At 41.0% G+C, this 22,911-nt stretch overlaps 2 protein-coding genes across 6 annotated transcripts in view; one reads left to right on the top strand and one right to left on the bottom strand.

The window, feature by feature from the left end:
• Positions 1 to 22,033, top strand: part of smad9 (SMAD family member 9) — a 44,983-nt gene extending 22,950 nt beyond the window's left edge. For 4 of the 5 annotated variants that reach the window (XM_068033469.1, XM_068033467.1, XM_068033466.1 and 1 more), the window contains 6 exons: positions 4,167 to 4,815; positions 8,713 to 8,961; positions 11,969 to 12,082; positions 13,216 to 13,437; positions 14,741 to 14,997; positions 21,268 to 22,033. In XM_068033469.1, the coding sequence (XP_067889570.1) occupies positions 4,413 to 4,815; positions 8,713 to 8,961; positions 11,969 to 12,082; positions 13,216 to 13,437; positions 14,741 to 14,997; positions 21,268 to 21,411 (1,389 nt within the window). In that variant the 5' untranslated portion in view covers positions 4,167 to 4,412 and the 3' untranslated portion in view covers positions 21,412 to 22,033. Of the gene's footprint in view, positions 1 to 379; positions 409 to 4,166; positions 4,816 to 8,712; positions 8,962 to 11,968; positions 12,083 to 13,215; positions 13,438 to 14,740; positions 14,998 to 21,267 lie in introns of those variants that run through there. The other variant, XM_068033470.1, reaches the window with a different exon arrangement.
• rfxap (regulatory factor X-associated protein) overlaps positions 3,076 to 22,911 on the bottom strand; it is a 36,745-nt gene continuing 16,909 nt past the window's right edge. Inside the window, exon 4 of the transcript XR_010975196.1 lies at positions 3,076 to 3,351. The gene's annotated coding sequence lies outside the window, so the exon portion shown is untranslated. The remainder of the gene's footprint in view (positions 3,352 to 22,911) is intronic.

Consider the following 22,911-nt stretch of genomic DNA (forward strand, 5'->3'; position numbering starts at 1 on the left):
CCATATTTTACCTAATGCCATGAGACCTCATGGATCCAGAGTCAATGTTGAGGACACCCAGTGTTAATTGTGTATTAATTGGATGTTTAATTGTATTCAGGCGGGCATTAACTGGGTATTCACTTGTGCTCCTATATATAGGAATAGACTGAAATTGTATTGTTTGGGTTTGGACGTGCATGTTTGTAATGTGTATCTCTGTAAATAAAAGCTTATAAGTATGTAAAGACTAGGCTCCAGTTCTATCCTTCACTGCCTGGCTATCTGGTGTGTATCATCCAGGGTCGCTTCCTCTCAACTGTATACTGATATGCTGCCACCTCAAGGGATGTGGGATTGTGCATAGCCAAGGACCACAGCACCTGATCCACAGCCTTGCCAGTTACAGCACTTCAGGTGCATGTCCAGGTACTTTTTAAAAGAATTCAAGGTTTCTGCCTCCACCACCATTCCTGGCAGTGAATTCCAGACACCCACCACCCTCTGGGTGAAAACGCTTTTTCTTATGTCCCTTCTAATCCTTCTACCCTGTGTCCCCTGGTAATTAACCTCTCTGCTAGGGGAAACAGGTCCTTCCTGTTTACTCAATCTAGGCCCCTCATAATTTTGTACACCTCTATTAAGTCACCCCTCAGCCTCCTCTGTTCTAAGGAAAACAGTGCTAGCCTATCCAATATTTCCTCATAGCTGCAACCTTCGAGTCCTGGCAACATTCTTGTAAATCTCCTCTGTACTGTCTCCAGAGCAACTATGTCCCTCCTGTAAGGGTCACTGACCCGAAATGTTAACTCTGCTTCTCTTTCCACAGATGCTGCCAGACCTGCTGAGTGATTCCAGCATTTCTTGTTTTTATTTCAGATTTCCAGCATCTGCAGTATTTTGCTTTTATATCCCTCCTGTAATGTGGCTACCAGAACTGTATGCAATACTCCAACTGAGGCCTAACCAGCATTTATACAATTCCAGCATTACATCTCTGCTTTTGAATTTTATACCTCAGCCAATAAAGGAAAGCATTCCATATGCCTTCTTCACCACTCTTTCTACCTGTCTGCCACCTTTAGAGACCTGTGGACATGCTCTCCAAGGACTCTCACTTCTTCTACTCCTCTCAATATCCTTCCATTTATTGTGTATTCCCTCGCTTTAATTGGCCTCCCCAAATGCATAACCTCACACTTATCTGGATTGAATTCCATTTGCCACTTTTCCGCCCACTCAACCAAACCATTGATAACTTTCTAGAGTCTACGGCTATCCTCTTCACTATCAACTGCATGGCCAATTTTTGTGTCATCAGAAAATTTCCCAATCATGCCTCCCACATTTAAGTCCAAATCGTTAATATAGACCACAAACAGCAAGGGATCCAACACTGAGCCCTGTGGAACACCACTGGAAACAGCTTTCCATTCACAAAAACATCCGTCAACTACTACCCTTTGTTTCCTGTCACTCAGCCAATTCTGGATCCAACCTGCCACATTTCCTTGTATCCCATGGACTTTATATTTTACTCAGCAGTCTGCCATGTGGGACCTTGTCAAATGCCTTACTAAAATCCATGTAGACCACCTCCACTGCACTACCCTCATCAATCCTTCTTGCTACTTCCTCAAAAAACTCAATTAAGTTAGTAAGACATGACTTTCCCTTAACAAATCCATGCTGACTATCCCTGATTCATCTGTGCCTTTCTAAGTGGCAGTTTATCCTGTCCCTCAGAATAGATTTTAACAATTTACCCACCACCAAGGTCAGACTGACCGGCCTATAGGTATTTGGCCTATCCCTCACACCCTTTTTAAACAATGGTACAATGTTCGCAGACCTCCAATCGTCTGCTACCTCTCCTGTGTCTAGTGAGGATTTGAAGATGATCGTCAGCACATCCGCTCTTTCCTCCCTGACTTCCTTTAACAACATGGGATGCAATCTGGCCTTGGCGATTTATCCACTTTCAAGGATGTCAGACCCTCTAGTACCTCCTTTCTCATTATGTTTATTGTATCTAATCCCGGTGGCGAGGGTCCTATGGGGGATGGCTGCCATGTTCCACACCAGCCGCCATTCCTGGCGGCAAGACTACAAAATCCAGCGCCACGTATGGAGGTGTGAGGTCAACCACTCTCTGGAATACTGTGTTCAGTTTTGGGCACCTCATCTCAGGAAGAATATGTTGGCCTTGGAGAGGGTACAGTGCAGATTCAGCAGAATGGTACTGGAGCTTAAAGGGTTAAATTGCAATGACAGGTTGTATGAACTTGAGTTGTCTTCCTTGAAGTTAGAAGGTTGAGGAAGGTGTGTAAAATAAAAAGGGATTTGATGGAGTAGATACAGGAAAACTGTTTCTTCCAGTAGTGAATCCAGAACAATCTTAAAATTAGAGCTTGATCGTTCAGGAGTGGAATAATGAAACATTTTTTCACACTATGGGTAGTAGAAATATAGCACTATCTTCTCAAAAAAAGCTGTGGTCAATTAAAAATTTCAAGACTGAGATGAATAGCTTTTTATTGGGTACAGGGATCAAAGGCAGGTAAATGGAATTGAAGTACAGATCAGCCATAATCTGTTTGAATGGTGGGATGAACTCAAAAGGCTGAATGGCCTATTCCTATATTCTATAATCATTTTAATGTGCAGTGTTCAAATTATTCAGTTGAGTATTAATTTACTGGGGTGTGCTAATGTAAAGAAGCATATTTTCCAGTTCTGAATTGCTTGAGAGGCAGCTTTGAATTTTTTTTTTATAAATATATTTATTTTGTGGGATGTGTGCTAGGCCAGGATTGATTGTCCATCCCTAATTGCCTTTGAACTGACTGGCTTGTTAGGCCATTTTATAGGGCATTTAAGAGTCAACCACAATGCTGTGGGTCTGGAGTCACATGTAGGTCAGGTGAGGACAGCAGATTTCCTTCCCTAAAGGACATTAGTGTTTTTACAACAAATGTGGTCACCATTAGACTAGCTTTTAATTCCAGATTTATTAATTGAATTCAAATTTCGCCATCTGCTGTGGTGGGATTCAAACCCATGCCCCCACAGCATTAGCCTGGTCTTTGCATTACTAGTCCAGTGACATTGCCACTACACCATCACTATCTTCTGGAAAGAAGGAAAGAAATACTGTGTGTGAGATCAAAAGCAATCAACTTTAACACTGCATGCAACAAATAAAGTCAACTGTCAATATTGGTTCCATGACACCATATACCTCTAATCATTTGTTTCTTGAAACTTCCAAGCACATTTTCAATTTTTCTTCTCAACATTGCTAGTTTTCATTGGCTGTCTGCAGAATTTGAGTATAATAGCTGAAGGTTGTGTGCTGTAGTCCAGTAAAACCTGTAAAAATAGACATCTGCATAAAATTGTCACTTATCGAGAGACCCAAATAACTTATATGGTAAAGTATATGAGGATATTCCCAAATTAGAACTACGGATGGCCTTCAATGCACCAAACCATTTTGTAACTTAAGATACAGGGTATGCAGGTCAGCGCCAGGTGGGAGCAGGTTTTGTGAAAGAAATAGCTTTCATGGATTGGAGAGCTCTTTACCCAGCATCCACAGTGGCAGAGAAACAGCTCTTATCTCTTGTGATTGAATGAATGTTTTTTGTTCATGGCGCTATCCTAGGGATAGAGTGGTTTTGCTGCTGCTATGGATGCTGGGTAAGTAAGTTCCCATTCTACTAAAAAAATTTACAGTACATACAATGACCATTTTGAAAATAAGGACATCTGCAAAAGGACAGCTGCTGCCAGTCCTTAAGGCATCTGTAATTTTACAGGTTTCACTATATGATTTTTGACTCTCAAGTTGTTTTTGTGTTTGCATCATTTGCCAGCAGCCTCTAATTGCAGAAACAGTGCAGTAATTAGACATTGCAGTAATCAAATATTCCACATTTTGTCACTGAAATTGTATATTGTAACACTGTCAGATCTTGGCTGAGTGTGTGTAAGTGTACGTGTATATTTATGTATATGTGTAGGTATGTATATACATTTTTTTACACTGGCAAAAGAGGGTAGCTTTGCATTTCATAACAATTACTATAACATTGAAACATAAACTAAACGAAAATAATGATGCCTTCTAAAGGGATAGTCATTAGCTATCTGATCTTTAATATGGTTGTGTATTATTCTAACAGGTGAAATTAATAGCAGCTGGCATCTGACTACAGAAGAAAGGCATTCATTTCTGGAAGCTTCTCAGATTTTCCCAGTGGCCAGCTATACATTCGGAGCACTGAAGAGATTTGCTGTGGCTGACCTCCAAATATCACTGGAATTTTATCCTGGATGGTTATCAAACTCCACGGGCTTTGGAGGCCTCGACGATGACATTTTTTCATACTTCCTAACTGTTTAAAAAAAGCACCTCCTCTGTACTTTCAATGATGACTATGGTTAGCTTGTTTTCCTTCACAAGTCCTGCAGTGAAAAGACTTCTGGGGTGGAAACAAGGAGACGAGGAGGAAAAATGGGCTGAAAAGGCTGTAGACTCGCTCGTGAAAAAGCTGAAGAAAAAGAAAGGGGCAATGGAGGAACTGGAAAAAGCCCTCAGCTCACCAGGGCAACTCAGCAAATGTGTCACTATTCCAAGATCTTTGGATGGGAGATTACAAGTGTCTCATCGTAAAGGTTTACCACATGTTATTTACTGCAGGGTATGGCGATGGCCAGATTTACAGTCCCACCATGAATTAAAGCCTCTTGAGTATTGTGAGTTCCCATTTGGCTCAAAGCAGAAAGAAGTATGCATTAACCCATATCATTACAGGAGGGTGGAAATGCCAGGTATGTAATTGTGGTAGTTCCTTTAATCCAGTTCACCTACTGCCCTGGAGATTTAATTCGGAGTACTATTAAACCTGTCTTAATGATTGCAAGCCTATAATCTAATGTAAGCAAAAACGTGTCCTTTTTTAAAAACTCATTCATTGAGTACTGGTCTATCTTTATATAAAGCCTGCCATCTTGGAGTTGCAGCTAAGTGTTTCCTAGTTATTCTAGGATTCACGCAGTGGCTGGTGGAATTAGTTGTGTGATTGTCCGATTGCCTAAAACAAATGTATGTTTATTTTGAATACCTGCATGCAGTAAGAGGCCACAACAGAAAGCCTGCAGGTAAGGTTTAAATTTTATAATTACAATTAAATGTTGTCAGGTATCCCATTTAATAACATTTGCAACCAAAAATTAATGTATCTGTTTTGAACCTATGATGACATGTCTCCAAAGACCATCTGGTCAATCTCAAGAGCAATCATGATCAACAAATTCTGTTGCAAAGAATGACAATTAAGTATCAAATCATGTTACTGTTAAATGCAATCTGCAATAAATACTATTTGTTGTGCAATGTTATTACTATTTTGCACCAAAACATCTATTATATATGAGCATTTAATTAGTAGTATCCATGCTTGTAATTTCATGCTTACTGGAGTTAGTGTATTGTGAAACAATAATTTTGGTCTCTGTATGTGAAGAGAACCTTTTTGGAAAAATCTGCTGGGTAAGCTATTAGCACATACTTTGTTTAATTTATTTTAAGCTTGGTAGTGTATTTAATAATTTCTTGCAACAGCAACAGACCATTCAATATAATCTTTTTAAATGTTTTTTTTAAAGGTGCTTTTAAGTAGTAAAAACACCAGCAAAGATTATCACATTTAACTGAGCTTCAAGGCACATTCAGCTGTTAAAGATTCAATTTGCTCCTGCCTGGTTCATGGTTCTTATTAGTAACTAAATGAATCCATCGACTTTTACTTTCTGCATCCATAAGTTTTCTTGTCTGTAGGAATGGGACAAAGCAGATTTAACCGTGGCCGTGGAAATTGTTCCTGCAAAGTGCTACTTGTTGCAATTTCAGTTCCAACTTATTTAAGGTGGCCAAAACTGTACAAAATGTGGATAGGGGTGGAATTGAGCTTTGCAGTAATTGGATTATTTTGGGGAGGGCGTGGGAGGGAAATTGCATGTGCTCAGCTTAATAAAAAAAGTTTCAATGAATTTGCAGGATTGGTTTCTAACCTTCAGTTACCAGAAATATTCTGAGACACAGTCACTTCGACCAATGTCAAGCACACACAGAGCAAATGTTTCCTGAGAATTACTTCCCAGCTTTCTATCGCCTCCTGAAAACAAGATTTTTGACGCTCAGTTTAAAAAGAGGCCAATTACCAGACCCCAAACTGTATCAGGTACCTGTGTCTTTTTTCAAACATTTCCACTCCCATAAAAGGTATGTCATTTTCAAGGACTATTTTCAGCTGGGAGGATCAGGATGTCCCAGGCAGATCATACTGTGCTTGGCACTATCAATCCTTTGTAACTGGTAATGAAGAACACCACAGCTCAAAGTGCTATTGCTAAGTATCATGGGCCTACCTGCTTGGGATATTTTTAATATTTTTGCTTTGTGTTACCATTCATCCCTGGTTGAAAGCACAGGAAAGTGAACTTTTCCCAGGTTTTCATTGTCACTGCTTTGTAACTTACCAATGGAAGATGACCTAAAGCAGGTTGGGAGACTCAACATTTAAGTTATTCTTCCTTTATGTACTAAGATAACAGAGCTGAGATTGAGAGCTCATCAACTGAGAACTGCAGGAATTATTGTTAAAGTTATATTATTGTTGTTGAGGACTATTGCAACTTTCCTACATTGATGTTATAAGTGACAGTATTTCTGGGAAGACCTTAATTGTTTGCAGAGATTGCTAAGAAAGAATATTCGTAATTCAATTTTATGCTATTCAGCTTTAGAAACGTTACAGAAATCTTAGTAGATGTAGCGTGACTATTGTAGCTAATATGCTTATAGTTTGAAAAACTTCAAAGGATGTTCAGTCTTCAAATGGTTATTTCTCTGATAAATAACAAATAATTCTGTACAGTTAGAATAATAAATAACTTGATCTTTTAAGAGCTAATTTCAATCTCTCTTGTGTTGGAATTATGTGCAGTACTTAGAGCCAGAAATGGCATTATGTGTACTTAAATAATGAAAGTGTGCACAGTGCTTAAAACTGATAAATAACTGAGCATGTCACAGGTAAATGTCAATTTTGTAAATGGGCACTTAATGCACAAGATTCCTGAGACGGGGGAACAGTTGTATGTAATAGCTCAGAATAATTTTGATTAATTTCCTATATTGTCTTGTTCAGGTTGTTGGTCTAGTAACCTTATTTGCTTTTCTGATTAAAGAAGCACTTTGTCAGATGCCCTAATATATGTAGAATCACCCAGAACTTTCCTTTATGTTCACCTACAATTGACCACTGTGCCCCTGAAATAGGAGCAACATCTGCTGCCGGTTTCCAACCCTGATCATTACACAGTGTTTCCCACTGGAAGTGTATCAGGTGAACATACATACGAACAAGGAGCAGGAGTAGGCCATTCGGCCCCTTGAGCCTGTTCCGCCATTCTGCGGCACAGTGGCGCAGTGGTTAGCACCACCGCCTCACAGCTCCAGCGACCCGGGTTCAATTCTGGGTATTGCCTGTGTGGAGTTTGCAAGTTCTCCCTGTGTCTGCGTGGGTTTTCGCCGGGCGCTCCGGTTTCCTCCCACAGCCAAAGACTTGCAGGTTGATAGGTAAATTGGCCATTATAAATTGCCCCTAGTATAGGTAGGTGGTAGGAGAATATAGGGACAGGTGGGGATGTGGTAGGAATGTGGGATTGGTGTAGGATTAGTATAAATGGGTGGTTGATGGTCGGCACAGACTCGGTGGGCCGAAGGGCCTGTTTCAGTGCTGTATCTCTAAATAAAATAAATAAAAATAAAAGATCATGGTGGATCTGTTTGTGGACTTGACTCTACTTTCTTGCCTACCCCCGATACCCTTTGACTCCCTTGTTTGTCAAGAATCTGTCTACCTCTGCCTTAAAAACATTCAATGACCCTGCCTCCACCACTCTCCAGCAAAGAAAGTGCCACAGACTCACAACCCTCTGAGAGAAAAAATTTCTCCCCATCGCTGTCTTAAATGGGAGACACCTTATTTTTATTTGAATAATGACTGGCCGCAGTGATGTCCTCCACAGTTGGACAGCCTGCTAACACTCCCAACTTGAAAATGAATAATTGCTCCTTGCCTGTTGAACTGGACCCCAGTTCAGGTTAGGAGAGGCGGAGAGAAAATTGGAGATAAAAGAATGAGTATGGCTGTCAAAAAAAAAAAAATTGGTTAGAAATCGACATGGGAACAAGCAGGCCTGTTAGAACTGTCCACCAACAGCTGAGGGTAGTTTATCACAAACACAACCTGCCCAATGAAAAGTTGGCCACCTTTCAGCATTACTGCTTCAACGAAAAACTTACTGGTTGGACTGACCTAGGGAAGTTCCCTGAAACTGCCAGCAGACTAAGAGTTAAAAGAAGGAATTACTATTTAGCTCTTCTGCTTCAGGGAATTGGGCATATTTGTGCCAGTGTTTGAAGGGGAGAGGGTGGGAAGGGTGGGGATGCAAAGATAAAAAATGCTACAAGTAAAGTTGTGATAGAATTTTTGACTGTTACAAATTGCTGTCCTTTGTTCAAACACAGGTACAGAATTAAAACTAAGAATTACTGGTAACCTGCTACTGGCTGTGGTTAATGTTAAATGATTTTGTTGTGATAAAGAGAAAGTTTATGTTTGAAACCTGTTCGACATCTGAACTTGTGTTCTCTTACAGTGCTGCCACCTGTGCTTGTGCCACGTCACAGTGAATTCAGCCCACAACTTGTCAAGTTTCGCAATGTACCTCTGCCAACTCAGAATGAACCTTTGATGCCACACAATGTTACCTTCCCAAGCTCTTTTCATCAACAAATAAATCCCCCTTACATTCCCTCACCCAACACTTTCCCCCAGTCACCAAGCAACATCAACTATCATAGTTCTCCTGGCAGTTCTGGTTCAAGAAGCCCATACCAACTCACAGGTAGCATTTCAACTAATATAAAAGGAAAAACTTGCGATTGTATAGCACTTGTCACAACCTCAGGATGTCTCAAAGCACTTAACAGCAAATGAAGTATTTTTGAAGATAAGATCCTTCCAAGGATGCTTAAGAAAATAAGGGAGGAAATTGCAGGTACTCTGCTACAAATCCTCCAGAATTCACTGAATACTGGAAAGGTGCCTGGTAACTAGACAAAGGCCAATGTTACTCCAGTGAGTCTGACATCAATTTTGGGTAAAGTTATGGAAACCCTTACTAAAGATAAGACCATGGAGCATCTGGATAAAAATAAAATCACAAAAGTAGCCAATATGGGTTCATGAATGGGAGGTCTTTCCAATCTAATTTACTGGCTATCTTTGAAGGTATTACAAAGGAGCTTGAAAAGGGTAAGGGAGTGGATGTGAGGTACTTGGCTTTCAGTAAGACCGTTGATTCAATTCCTCTTGAAAGGCTGGTGCTGAAAATAAATAAAGTGGCATTCAGTGGAAATAATTTGTAATGGATATGTAATTGGTTGACCAGTGGAAGCCAAAAGATAGCAGTACAGACATTGTCAGCAGCTTTGTTTAATAACTTTATAAATGATCTGCAGCAAATACTCACAAGCAAAGTAGCTAAATGTGCAGCTGTTACAAAGCTAATGAAGCTAGTGGACTCCAAACCAGCCAATTACAGGGCCGGCAGCTCTGCAGTCCTAGTAGCGCCACTGGGAGCAGTGGCCTTTGCTGGTACTGCAGGAGGTCTAGCAACCATGGAGGAGGCCCCAGAAGACAGGTGAGTGGGGTTAGGCTCACTGGGGCTGCTCAGGCAGGCCTCAGAAAGGGGTGCGGGGGGAGAGGGTGGGGCCCTTACTGATGGGAGGATGGCGGCCTTACTGATGGGAGGATGGCGGCCCTCCATGGCCACAGGGTGCCTGATCAGGAGGACCACCCCCAACCCCAGTGAGCTCACTAGGAGGTAGCCAGGCAGGAGACACCGGGCAGTGTCTCCATGTGGTGGCAGGCGCCTCTGACAGCGGACTTCCTATCCACCACGGTGCCAAACATGAACAAAATGGTATGGGGGCAGGACAACATCAGGACGCTGCTCGATGCCACCCCATGCCATTTTGTCTGCTCCCCCCTCATCCCACCCACCTCCCAGCCTGTCACCACAGCCCCCTTAAAATTTTGCCCAATATTTCAGTGAGCAAGTGGTCAGTCTATGGAACAGGCTACCTCAGGAAACAATGGAAGTAGTTAGCATCGATTCATTCAAATTAGACAATTTCTATGATTTTATAAAGTACTATATCACAGGAGGCCATTCAGTCCATTGTGTCTGTGCTGGTCGATAAAGATTTATCCAGCCTAATCCCACTTTCCATCTCTTGGTCTGTCACGGCACTTCAAGAGCATATCCAAGTACTATTTAAATTCAATGTGGGTTTCTGCCTCTACCACTCTTTCAGGCAGTAAATTCCAGAACCCCCCCCCCACCAAAAAAAAAACATTTCTCTCAACCTCCCTTTCATCCTTCTAACAATTACATTAAATCTATGCCCCCTGGTTATTGACCTCTCTGCTCTGCTCAATTAAAGCTCCCCATCAGCTGAGCAGGATAGCTACATGGGATTTGAATATCCTTGGGAATTAGGCAGATAGATGGCAGATTAAATTGAATGTAGAGAAATGCAAAGTGCTTCACATGGGGACAAAATATCCAGGAAGGGACTAGTACTTGAATGGAAAGAAAGTAATGTCCATGGAAAATGAAAGGGGTACCAAATGACAAAGAAAGTAACCCAGCCTTTTCAGTCTTAACTCATAGCTAAAATTCTCCATTCTTGGCAGTATCCTCGTAAATCTCCTCTGTATGCTCTCTAATTCGATCACATCCTTTCTGTAATGTAGTGACCACAACTATACACAATACTCTAGCTGTGGCCTAACTAGTGTTTCATACAGATCAAGCATACCTCACTGCTCTTCTATTCTATACCTTGACTAGTAGAGAAAAATATCCCATATGTCTTCTTAATTATCCCATAAGTCTTCATAAGTATGCCTTCATATTTTTTCAGAAAGTAAGATTTTGGGATACAGCAGGCTGGAGTTTGTTCCCAGCCTGACGTCGGGTTCTGTGGTGGCGGAAAATCGGAGTGGCAGTGGCCGCCATGGGACTGATGCTGGGATTGTCAGGCCCGATCTTCCCGGTGGTGGGGAAGCTCCGTGGTGGTCCCTCTGCCGCTCTGTGATGAGACCCGACTTAGCATATTTAAGTTACATGTTTGCATGAATTAAAATAGAAACCACAGCCATCTTACCTTCACTTCCTGATGCTCAGAGTGACGAGCGGCACTCATGCACCTTCATTTTCCCATTCAGGGAAAGCTGACACTACCGAGGTGGGGAAGGGGTGAACCCTGCACTCTGATGAGTATGGAGGGGGGGGGGGGTGAAATCTGCACTCTGATGTGGTGGTTGGGGGTAAGGGGTGAACTCTGCACTCTGATGAGTATGGCGGGGGTGGGGGGGGGGTGAAATCTGCACTCTGATGTGGTGGTGGGGGGTTTGGGGGGAAGGGGTGAACTCTGCACTCTGGTCGGTATGGGGAGGGAAGGGGAGAACTCTGCACTGTGATGGGTAGGGGGGAAGGGCTGAACTCTGATGGGGGCTGGGAGGAAGAAGGGGTGAACTCTGTGTTATGGCATACTGTTTGCAGGGCTGGCAGCCTTTCAAAAATGGCTAACTCTGTTTCTGTCTCCACAGATGCTATCTGACCTGCTGAGTATTTCCAACATTTTCTGTTTTTATTTCATATTTCCAGCATCAGTATTTTGCTTTTGATCTAACTAGGTTAGGCTGTTACTTTTGTTGTTTGTAGAATATATATATTTTTTAAAGGCTCAATTTAGAATAATTGTGTGTATGTCTTACCTGATTGAACAAGAAAGATTAGTGGCAACTTCTCCACAGCTAATATCAACCGTGTCTGTTTGCAGCCAAGACACCACCCACTCTGTATGGACCCACAGACAAACAGGTGTTGCGGGACATTCAGCCAATGGATACCTCAAACGACTCTTCATTAGTTCCAGATTTGGCTGATAGTAAAGGTAAGCTGACACAGCAATTTTGTGTCACACTGGTTATTAAAATTACAGCAGCAGTAAATCTATCTACAGATACACAGAGTACTATTGGTCACCCAATAATACTGCAGTTGGAGCCACATTGTCTGAATGTCATACGTGACTGATTTGGGATATGCATTTACTTTAATTAGTTGCATTAGGGAAATGCTGGAAAATTCAGACAGGACAATTGTAGCATATACAGTAAATAATTTTACAATGAGTTTAGACAACTATTTCCTACCTTTTGAAATGTAGTGCGTTATCATGCCTGTTACTTTAACTATTTTGCTTTAGTTTTTAGTAAATGGTGGTTATATGCAGGTGCCCTGAATTTTTTCAGTTTTAAATGTTGACTGTAACCAAGAAAGTGCTTTTGTGTTATTTCTTCATTCTTGTGATGCCTTCTTTATGCCTTTCTCTCTGTTGGACAAATGTGGATAAATATTTATTAGTTATTAACTTTAGCAGTGCATAATAGCCAAGAATCCTATATGATTGGCACAGGTGCTTTGACATTAAAGGTTAGTAACTGAGGGGAATGACCTTGGACTAATTTGCACTGTGGGTTAACAGTTTCTTCCTCATGGTGTGGTGCAAATTACTCGCAGCAATTAACAATATGCCTTAAACCAATGCTGTAGCTTAAATACAGAACTGTGCAGGCCAAGAACAGTTCTGACCATTGATCTGTAGTGATGTTACTAACCTCAGCCAGGGTAGCAGTTAAACACTACAATTGATGTCAGCCTCCCCAGACTCATAGGGAAATGGAAAAGTCAACAAGGGTGTCAGCTCCCAATCACGATCCAGCTACTCTTACTGGAAAGTGCACTTGTGGGTATCAGTTAGATTGTTGTTGCTTTCCATGGCTTCCGAGTCATTATCTAGGACCACATATGAAGAATGGGCACTTGGGCAATGCATTGAAAGGCTGTTGCCACAGTATAGCATTGCAAAGTACAAATGTCTCTAGCTACAACACTAATTTACACTCACAAAGATATAGAATGCTTATTTTTGTTTTCATACTGTTTTTGCTGCTGTATTATTGGAAAATCCAGATGAGATTTTACTAGTGATGTGTCAAAGCTTGTCAATTGATTTCCTTTCAGATTTACAGCCGGTCTGCTATGAAGAGCCAGATCACTGGTGCTCTATCGTCTATTATGAACTAAACAATAGAATTGGAGAGGCTTTTCATGCATCATCAACAAGTTTGCTCATTGATGGATTTACAGATCCGTCCAATAATAAGAACAGGTTCTGCCTTGGGCTCCTGTCTAATGTAAATCGAAATTCTACGATTGAAAACACTAGACGGCACATTGGAAAAGGTCCGGTCCATAAATAAATGCAATTTCTCTTTAAAAGGTTATTTGTTATTTATCAGAAGAATTTTTTAAAAGTCTTTTCAGGTTTTTCCATTCAAATCTCTGAGAAAAGTACTTAACATCTTCCCACAATAATATCCTGAGATCAGAAACTTGGCAGAGTGGGGAATTGAGTCAGAGAAGGTGGGCAAGGAGCTGAGAAATAGAGAGAAGCTGATAAGAGAGAAAGATAAGACACTAAGGGGCTGCATCCAAACTTAATAACAACTTAGTTTGACAATGTGTGCCTTGGATAACACACAAGAATGCAATTTATTTAACTGCGCAGTTATAAGTGGTGTTTCAGGCTGTACCTATTTAAAGTATTTAAATTACTTTAAATTGAAATGACTGTTGCCATGGAAGTGAACACAACACCCATTGTGCACACAGCTACCCCTCACAATCAGCAATGAGATGAATGTGTTTGGTAATGCTGATTGAGGGAGAATTCACTGTTCTTCCTCAAATAAAGCCATGGATCTTTAATAGTCACCTAAACAGGCAGTTTAGTTTAACCACTCATTTGCATAATTTAGCTGGACTGTTAAGTAGAATATAAGACTTAAAACAGAACTGCATAAATGCACTGTAACATAAACTTTTAGTTAAAGAGATTGGCTATTCATAAATGAAATACTGTTCTCAAAGATAACAGTGTTAGAACTGCAAATATCGTGGGACAGCCAGGTGATATAGTGTGTTCATGCATTGGTGATCAGTCATGGTGTGGTATTGAGTAAAAAATCTTAAGGGGAGTCTGAAAACAGCAGTTGTACAATCAGCCTATAAAATTAAAGGAACATTTTTCCATGTTCAATTTTTGTTTAGATTACAAGTGGAGAATTGCTTTTGATTTTATTTTGATCTTGAATATGGGCAGTGTTTGCCAGGCTGCATTTATTGCCTATCCCTAGTTGTCCTGAGAAGATGGTGGGTGTTCTTTCTGAACTACTGCAGTCCCACCAAACTTAATTCAGCTTCTGGCATAGAGAGTTGGAGTTGCTACTTCTGCTTTCTGAGACCATGTACATATAACAGCAGGTGATATATGGACAGACATGATAGGCTCATTATTAGATTTTTTTGTTCCATCTGATCTTGATTGGCTGAAAGTTCACAGAGCTAGATAAACTGATGTTGCATGCCCTGAAAATAATCATGTATAGTTTAAAAAATCCTTTAGGTGGTCTCATAATTTCATTATTTTTAAACAAAGATTCTTTAGGCAAGCAGACACAATAACCTCTATGAAAAAATCTTACAGGTGTCCATTTATACTATGTTGGAGGTGAGGTTTATGCTGAATGCTTGAGTGACAGCAGCATCTTTGTTCAGAGTCGCAACTGCAACTATCAACATGGCTTTCATCCAACTACTGTTTGCAAGATTCCCAGCGGTTGTAGCCTCAAGATATTCAATAACCAGCTCTTTGCACAGCTCTTAGCTCAATCTGTAAATCATGGATTTGAGGTGGTCTACGAGTTAACAAAAATGTGCACAATTCGTATGAGCTTTGTGAAGGCAAGTACTTATAGGTTGTTACGGAGAAATGGCTTTGTACTATGCATATTTGATGAAATCCAATATCCATGACATTTATTATGTTAATAAATACATATTCTACTACTGTTAATGCACTATGGAATTCATGCCAGAAATTGTAGTTGTAAATAACAGTTAGCTTTTTGTAATCTGTTTTGCAGATAATTTTTTGCTCACTGTTGCCAGCTCAACTATTTAAAATGATGAGTATTTTAGGCATTGTTTGATATGCTTGGGGAGTAGAAGCTGAGTAGCAGATTGGAACTCAGAATTTGCTAGTGGCTGTATAAAATGTAAGCTTATACTTATCTTTTTAAGCCTTAGTGTCTCAGTCAGGGTATGGTCTGTACTTTGGGAGTTCAGATCCATCACACCTTCACAAAAATATATTTTATTAAATCAACTTCTGGGGGTGTTTTTTTTTAGATTCTCCCCTCCCTGCCCCCACCGAAAACAGTTGTGCAGTTGGCACAGTGGCAGTGCTGTCCTCCTAAAGCCAGCATCCATTTTCAGGTTCAGGACTCATTTGGCTGCTGCCAGTGAGCTGTGGACAGCCCGCTATAGTTTGTCAGTTGTAGGAGAGCAGGAAATTGGCTGGCACCTACACTCAGTCTTGATTTTGAGCCTGGAGCTGGAAGCAAGGTGCAGTATTTTTTATGAATGCAGAAGGCATAGGATCCCTTGACAGCAGTGTTGTCCAATAGGATTTCCATACTCACCAAACTTGAGGTGAGCAGGTCACCATTTTCACCACATGATATAAAATATATGCATTATTAATAACACACATGTGCTGTCTTTTGCAAATAGGTTTTCTGTTTTAAACAGCAATCAAAACCAATACACAGTAAAACATGGTAAGTTTAGGAGTTTAGAATGATGCAGTAAAACATGATAACTTATTTATCTAGAAAAAAGCATCAGCAGTAGTATGTATGTACCAACAAAATAAACATGGCATAATAGTCAGATACTGTATTTATCATTGCAAATTTAAACATTCAGTGCGACACTTTGCAATCTTTTCCTTTCACCAACATCCTGAAATTGGGAAGAACCTTTTCGCAGTCTGAGCATCTCAACTCCACCTCCAGATTCACATCCAGTATCTCCAATCAATACTTAGATTTCATGAAAGTTACTGCAGAAAAAATGGATTCACAGAGCCACATGGAGGTGAACATCGAAAACAGTTTTGCGATGCCAGAGTGGAAAACCTTGCTTCCAGCCCCATGCTCAAAATTGAGACTAAATGTGGGTGCCAGCCAGTTTCCTGCTCTCCTACAACTGGCAAGCTACAGCAGGCTGTCCACATTTTCCTTCAAATGTTGACTCCACAGAATCAAGACAGTTTCATCTTTTGGCTGATGATTGATCTGGCTTTGAAGCAAAAGCAAATCCACTTTGAAACAGCACCTGAGTAGGTACAGCATACTGAGGAGCCCTTGAGATAGTCGAGAATTATAGATGCCAAAATGAAATGGATCTTGCATGAACTGAAAGGTGAGCCGGAAACTTTCAAAATCAGGGAAGCATTGTCAGATTTGCTGAGCAGATTCTCCAAGCACTTCATATAGTGCTGCCGGTCAAAATCAGTATCTTCCATATACCGCTGCAGGTTTGGAAAGTGTGTGAAATCCTGACTCTTCATGTGCGTCACAAAAAGTTTCAATTTTTACTGAAACTCTTGCACATACTGTTCCAATTCATAAATCAGCTTTCCTTGAAGTTTCAGGTTCAGTTCATTCAAGTGGGCGATGATGTTGGTCAGAAAACACAAGTCACATTGCCATGCTTCATCCTCAATCACCAGAGTAAGTGGCCAACTTTCCTTTCTTAGCAAGAAATTCTTGGATTGGAGTGAGCAAGAAATTTTTGCCAGATGTTTCCACGACTTGCAAAGTAGATGATATTTTGGTGAAATCTGACTCCACTTCTTCCAAAAACTCCACAAACTGTCAAAGGCACTGCAAATAAAATTGATGATTTTGACAACGGTGTTTGTCAAATCTTTCAGTGGCTCTTCCCCCACCATTTGAGCACAGAGATTTTCTTGGGGCAAAGTGCAGTGAAATGAGGCCAAATGATCACCATCAAGGTCATTCAGTTAGTTGCTGCTTCAGCAGACTGACAAATCCAGATTTTTGTCCATCCATCATGACTAAATCTAACTTCTTCCAATCCAATTCAAACTTTTCCATGACACCTTTGACAGCGCCAAGCATGTCGCGCCACGAGTGCGGTCTTATAAACCACAAATTGCCAGCATTTCCTTGTAAATCTCCAAGTCTTCGGACGCAAACCAAATCCAGAAAACGAGCTGTGCAGTGTCTCGGATGTCACATGACTTGTCCAATTCCACCAAAAACAAGAGTTGAAGAACTGAGCATGCAGTTGGGCTTCAAGATTTTACACCAAACCTTGCAATCAATGAGTAACTGTCTCCTGACTCAGCTGCAGATTTCAAACCTTTTGCATTTTTTGTCTTCAGTTCATTATTTTTGAGCAAAATTTCCATTGTTGCACAGATAATTTCTTTCACTGATTGTCCATCTACGAACAGTTTGTTTTGTTGAGCCAGAATCCACACCGCTTTGCAGCTAGTCAGTCACCAGTTCCGACGACAAAATAAACTTTTAAATTCGGCTGTTATAGAATCATAGAGTTATACAGCACAGAAACAGGCCCTTCAGCCCATCTTGTCCATGCCGGCCATCAAGCACCTAACTATTCTAATCCAATTTTCCAGCACTTGGCCCATGGCCTTGTATGCTATGGTGTTTCAAGTGCTCATCTAAATACTTCTTAAATGTTGTGAGGGTTTCCTGCTTCTACCACCCCTTCAGACAGTGCGTTCCAGATTCCAACCACCCTCTGGGTGAAAATTTTTTTCCTCGAAACCTCCTGCCCCTTACCTTAAATCTATGCCCCCCTGGTTATTGACCCCTCCGCTAAGGGAAAGTTTCTTCCTATCTAACCTATCAATGCCCCTCATAATTTTGTATACCTCAATCATGTCCTCCCTCAGCCTTCTCTGCTCTAAGGAAAACAACTCTAGCCTTTTCAGTCTCACTTCATAGCTGAAATGTTCCAGCCCAGGCGATATCCTGGTGAATCTCCTCTGCACCCTCTCCAGTGAAAACACATCCTTCCTATAGTGTGGTGCCCAGAACTGTACACTCCAGCTGTGGCCTAACTTGCATTTTATACAGCTCCATCATAACCTCCCTACTCTTATATTCTATGCCTTGGCTAATAAAGGCAAGTATCCCATATGCCTTTCTAACCACCTTATCTACCTGTGCTGTCTTCAGTGATTGATGGACAAGTACACCAAGATCCCTCTGACCTTCTGTACTTCCTAGGGTCCTACCATCCATTTTTTATTCCCTTGCCTTGTTAATCCTCCCAAAATGCATCCCCTCACACTTCTCAGGATTAAATTCCATTTGCCACAGCTCCGCCCATCTTACCAGCCCATCTATATTGTCCTGTAATCTAAGGCTTTCCTCCTCACTATTTATGACACCACCAATTTTCGTGTCATCTGCGAACTTACTTATCATACCTCATATGATAATATGCTGTTGCTGACTCAAATTCGACTTCAGACGAGCAATTTTGTCAACCCAATTTTTGTTGCCAAGAGAAACTTCCTATCAAACTCGTGCATGCTTTTTTTTTAAAAATTATTCTTTCATGGGAGGTGGGTGTCGCTGGCAAGGCCAGCATTTGTTGCCCATCCCTAATTGCCCTTGACAACTGAGTGGCTTGCCAGGCCATTTCAGAGAGCATTTAAGAATCAACCACATTGCTGTGGGTCTGGAGTCACATGTGGACCAGACCAGGTAAGGATGGCAGATTTCCTTCCCTAGGACCAGATGCTTTTTACGACAATCAATAGTTTCAAAGCACTATAACTGAGGCTAGCTTTCAATTTGATTTTATCAATTAATTGAACTTATTTATTAATTGAATTTAAATTCCACCAGCTGCCGTGTTGGGATTTGAACCCCAGGGCATTGGCCTGGGCCTCTGGATTACTAATTCAGTGGAAATGCTTTTTCAAACCGTCCACCTTGTTTTCGTTGAATGTTATTATTTTACAGTGGTTTCTTGTTCCTTTCCATGATGAAAATTCCAACTCCATTCATCGTGAAATTTACATCCGACTTTCTTCCAATCTGTTTCTTTGTTGCAGTTTCTACTAAAGCGCAGGCCTTTTTCTTCGTCAGTCTCGGGTTGTTGTTTTCTGATGATAAACTTATCCATGTTAGAAATGTGGAAAAAAATATTTAGATAAATTGGAGCATCAATTCACCACATGTCTATGACTGATTTGCCACATGTGGCAAGCATATTGGACAACACTGCTTTACAGTCAGCTAAAATGGGATCCAGGAAGGGATGTTGGGTGGTCGGCAATTCAGTGAGAATAGAGGCAAGAGAGCAAGAGTTAGATCTCATCGAAAACATGAGCTTGGTAAGGGCATAAGGAGAGACAGAAAAGAAACTGAAGAAAGATGCAAGTTCCGGGATGGGGCAGCAGAGGAACCTTGGCTTTCTGAGCAAGGGAAAGGGAGAGATGTGGCAGAGACAACTAAATAAATGGTCTCAATTTTAGTGACGAAGAAGTCCATGAACTCCTCACACTTGTTAATGGAGATAAGGTGGGAGGGGGCAGGGAAAAGGGAACTAAGGAGATGGTTGGTAGTGGAAAAAAGCAGGAATCGTCTTTACATTCTACAATACTCCAAGTATTGAGCAGTTTCATCAGAGGAGAGCTGGACATGACGGTGCTTGATGTGGTGAAGCAAGATCTGTCAATGATCGGCTAAACCAGTTGTGCACGATACAAGTTCGAATTTTCATCACTCGGTCAACAGAATGAAAATAGGTGCTGAATCAAGAGTGTAAGGGTTTTACTGAAGACAAGGCATCAAAGTTAGAGTGAGTGTGTTTGAGCCGATAGGTAGCTGCAGCAGTGGCAACCAGAGGACCAAAGGCTAGACAGTTGGCAGTTTGAGCGTCCCTTTGTAAGTGAATTGGAGAAGAACTTGCTTGAGGGTCGGGCACAGAATGAAGTGGAATTGGAACGGGGATTATGAATGGTGAGGAATACAAGAAAGCGATCAGAGATGGCCTTTGTCTTAATTAATATGAAGGGAATAGACAGGCCATGTGAGATGGCAAGATTAAGGAGGTGGCCCTGAATTTAGGTAGGAAAGTTTATATGGAAGAAGAGGTTAACAAAGGACAGTGAACTCAGATGAGAGAGGACAAGGTGAGTTGAAATGGAAAGCACCGAGTATTATGACATTCGGTACAGGGACTGAGGGAAGAAAGCAGAGGCTATCTCTGTGAGTAACTTGACATGAGTAGATAGAAAAAAATTAGGTGGCTAAGCCAAGATAGGAATTGAAAAGAAAATTATTAAATCAGTAGTTATGACTTCTAATACTATAAAGATTCAAATGATTTTCCAATAGTAGCAGCAATCTTTTTAAACATGCATCAGGGGAAACCAAAGCACAGCACAGAATAATAATTGGCAGTAACAATACAAAATAAGAATGGTCAAGCTGGTGGTGCAATATTTTAGTGCACTAGTATTAGAGCATTTGATATGAGATGGCACCTGAGGTTGCCCACACGATGAATTCATACTATTGAGATGGCTGGAGATGAGTCACTTCCCTGCATGAAAAGATATATCCCATGCAAATCAACTTAAGCCATGCTTCCATTTCTCCATATGGCTGATTCTACAGAGCCATTGTCAGGTACAGGCCTGCTCGGGTCTGCAAATGAAACCTGACCCGAGCCAGAGAACCACATCCGACCCGAGCCCGACCCCCAGAATAAAGTTGGTTATATTAAAGAGGTTGTGCCCTATCTTCGATCGAATCGCTCACTGCAGACTAGTGCGGAGTGTTTCATGCGCTGACGTCCTGGCTGTCACTGTGTCCGGCCCGGCCCGAATGCCGGACCCGGAAGAGCAATCCGACCTGGACACATCTTCGGGTCCCATCGAGTTTGAGTCAGGTAGCGATGCTCTATTGTCAGGTGCCTTATACAGGTTGTCTGCCTGCCTGCCCGCCCTCCCTCTGTGGGGAAATGGTGCATGGCTTTGAAGACTTAAAAAAAGTGAAAATAACCGAGAATGGTATAAAGATGCAATTTTAATAGATAAAACCATAAAATGAGAACTTCATATATAAGACTGACTTTTTTTTTTAATGATTTCAGGGTTGGGGAGCAGAGTATCATCGTCAAGACGTTACAAGCACTCCCTGCTGGGTAGAGATTCATCTGCATGGGCCACTGCAATGGCTGGATAAAGTTCTAACCCAGATGGGCTCACCTCATAATCCCATCTCTTCAGTCTCTTAATACAACTCTATATTAACCTCCATTAAAATAAAAATTGGCAATAGTGAGAACTAATGCGTACAATGTATGGAGGCATTTCTTTGTTTTATATGGGTCATTTTTTAAATCGTTGTATCATACATTTAGCTCGTTAATCCCAATGTTTAATAGTGTTATGCCAATTAAGGTCCAGCATTTTTCCATGTAGAAAACAAGCAGCTTTTAGTGAAAATAATTTTAGTTGAGCTTAGAAATTAGAGTTCAAGATGCTTTGTCTTTTCGTTTGGTGATTACACATAGAATATCTTAGCCTTGTTATAAACACCTAAGGAATGCATAAAAATTGAATTATGGATGCCAGGCACTCATCTGTTTAAATAATTAAACCTTGCAAAGAAAAAATAGGAAATTCTGAATAAATTAGTACATTTCCTTAAGTATTAAATGACGTGACAAATTGAAGTACCAATTTGATGCTTTTAAAATATAGTCTTGCACAGTGGAAGATTTGCCCTTTTAAGTTTAAAATTCCAGTGCGACAAATATATTTTTGTTCTATTTGAATGCTTATACAACTCTAAATAAACTCATTCAAGAAGCAGATCTCCTTCCTTCCTTGTAACTACAACCAGGCTAAGTTGTTGCTGAGCATTGTTAATTCCTATAAAGAAACTGAATTTTTCAAAATACTACACTTCATTAATGTGTCAGCTCTTTCATTACAAAATGTTGTTGCACCTTGCTCAATTTAGCCATATATACCTACCAATCCATTAGACAGTTAATATTCGTTCTGTGGATGTAAGTTGCCCTCCAGTACTTAAGTGTTTAAATCTAGATGGTGAAATTCAGCATACTGTTTGATTATTGAAAGCATCATAGCTGAGCCAGATCCTGTACTTATTTGCACTTATAGCATGTCACTGAATAGCTTCAGGAGGGAGAACACAAAAACAAAACCTGGAAGATTCCAGGTTTGGTAATTTGTTCATGAGATGTCAGCATCGCCCATCCCTAATTGCCCTTGAAAAAGGTGATGGTGAGTCGCCTTCTTGAACTGCTGCAGTCCAGCTGGTGCAGGTACATCCACAGTGCTGTTAGGAAGGAAGTTCCAGGATTTTGACCCATCCACGGTGAAGGAATGACAATATAGTTTCAAGTTAGGATGGTGTGAGACTTGGGAGGGAATTTGCAGGTGGTGGTGTTCCCATGCATCTGCTGCCCTTGTCCTTCTGGGTAGTAGTGGTCGTGGGCTTGGAAGGAAGCTGTCAAAGGAGTTGGCGAGTTGCTGCAGTGCATCTTGTAGATACATACATATCAACATATGAATTAGGAGGAGTAGGCCATTCGGCCCTTCAAGCCTGCATTGGGACAGCTCCCAGACGTATTCCTGCCATCAGGAAGTATCCCGAGGCAGCCACTGAAGAGGAGGCAGCCAATTTAAATAATTAAGGCTTTAATTAGGGGCAATTTAGAGAGATGCTGGCATTTTGCAGACGGTGAAGCGGCCCTTAACCTCAA

The sequence above is a fragment of the Heterodontus francisci genome, chromosome 6 (assembly GCF_036365525.1).
Source record: "Heterodontus francisci isolate sHetFra1 chromosome 6, sHetFra1.hap1, whole genome shotgun sequence".
NCBI lineage: Eukaryota > Metazoa > Chordata > Chondrichthyes > Heterodontiformes > Heterodontidae > Heterodontus > Heterodontus francisci.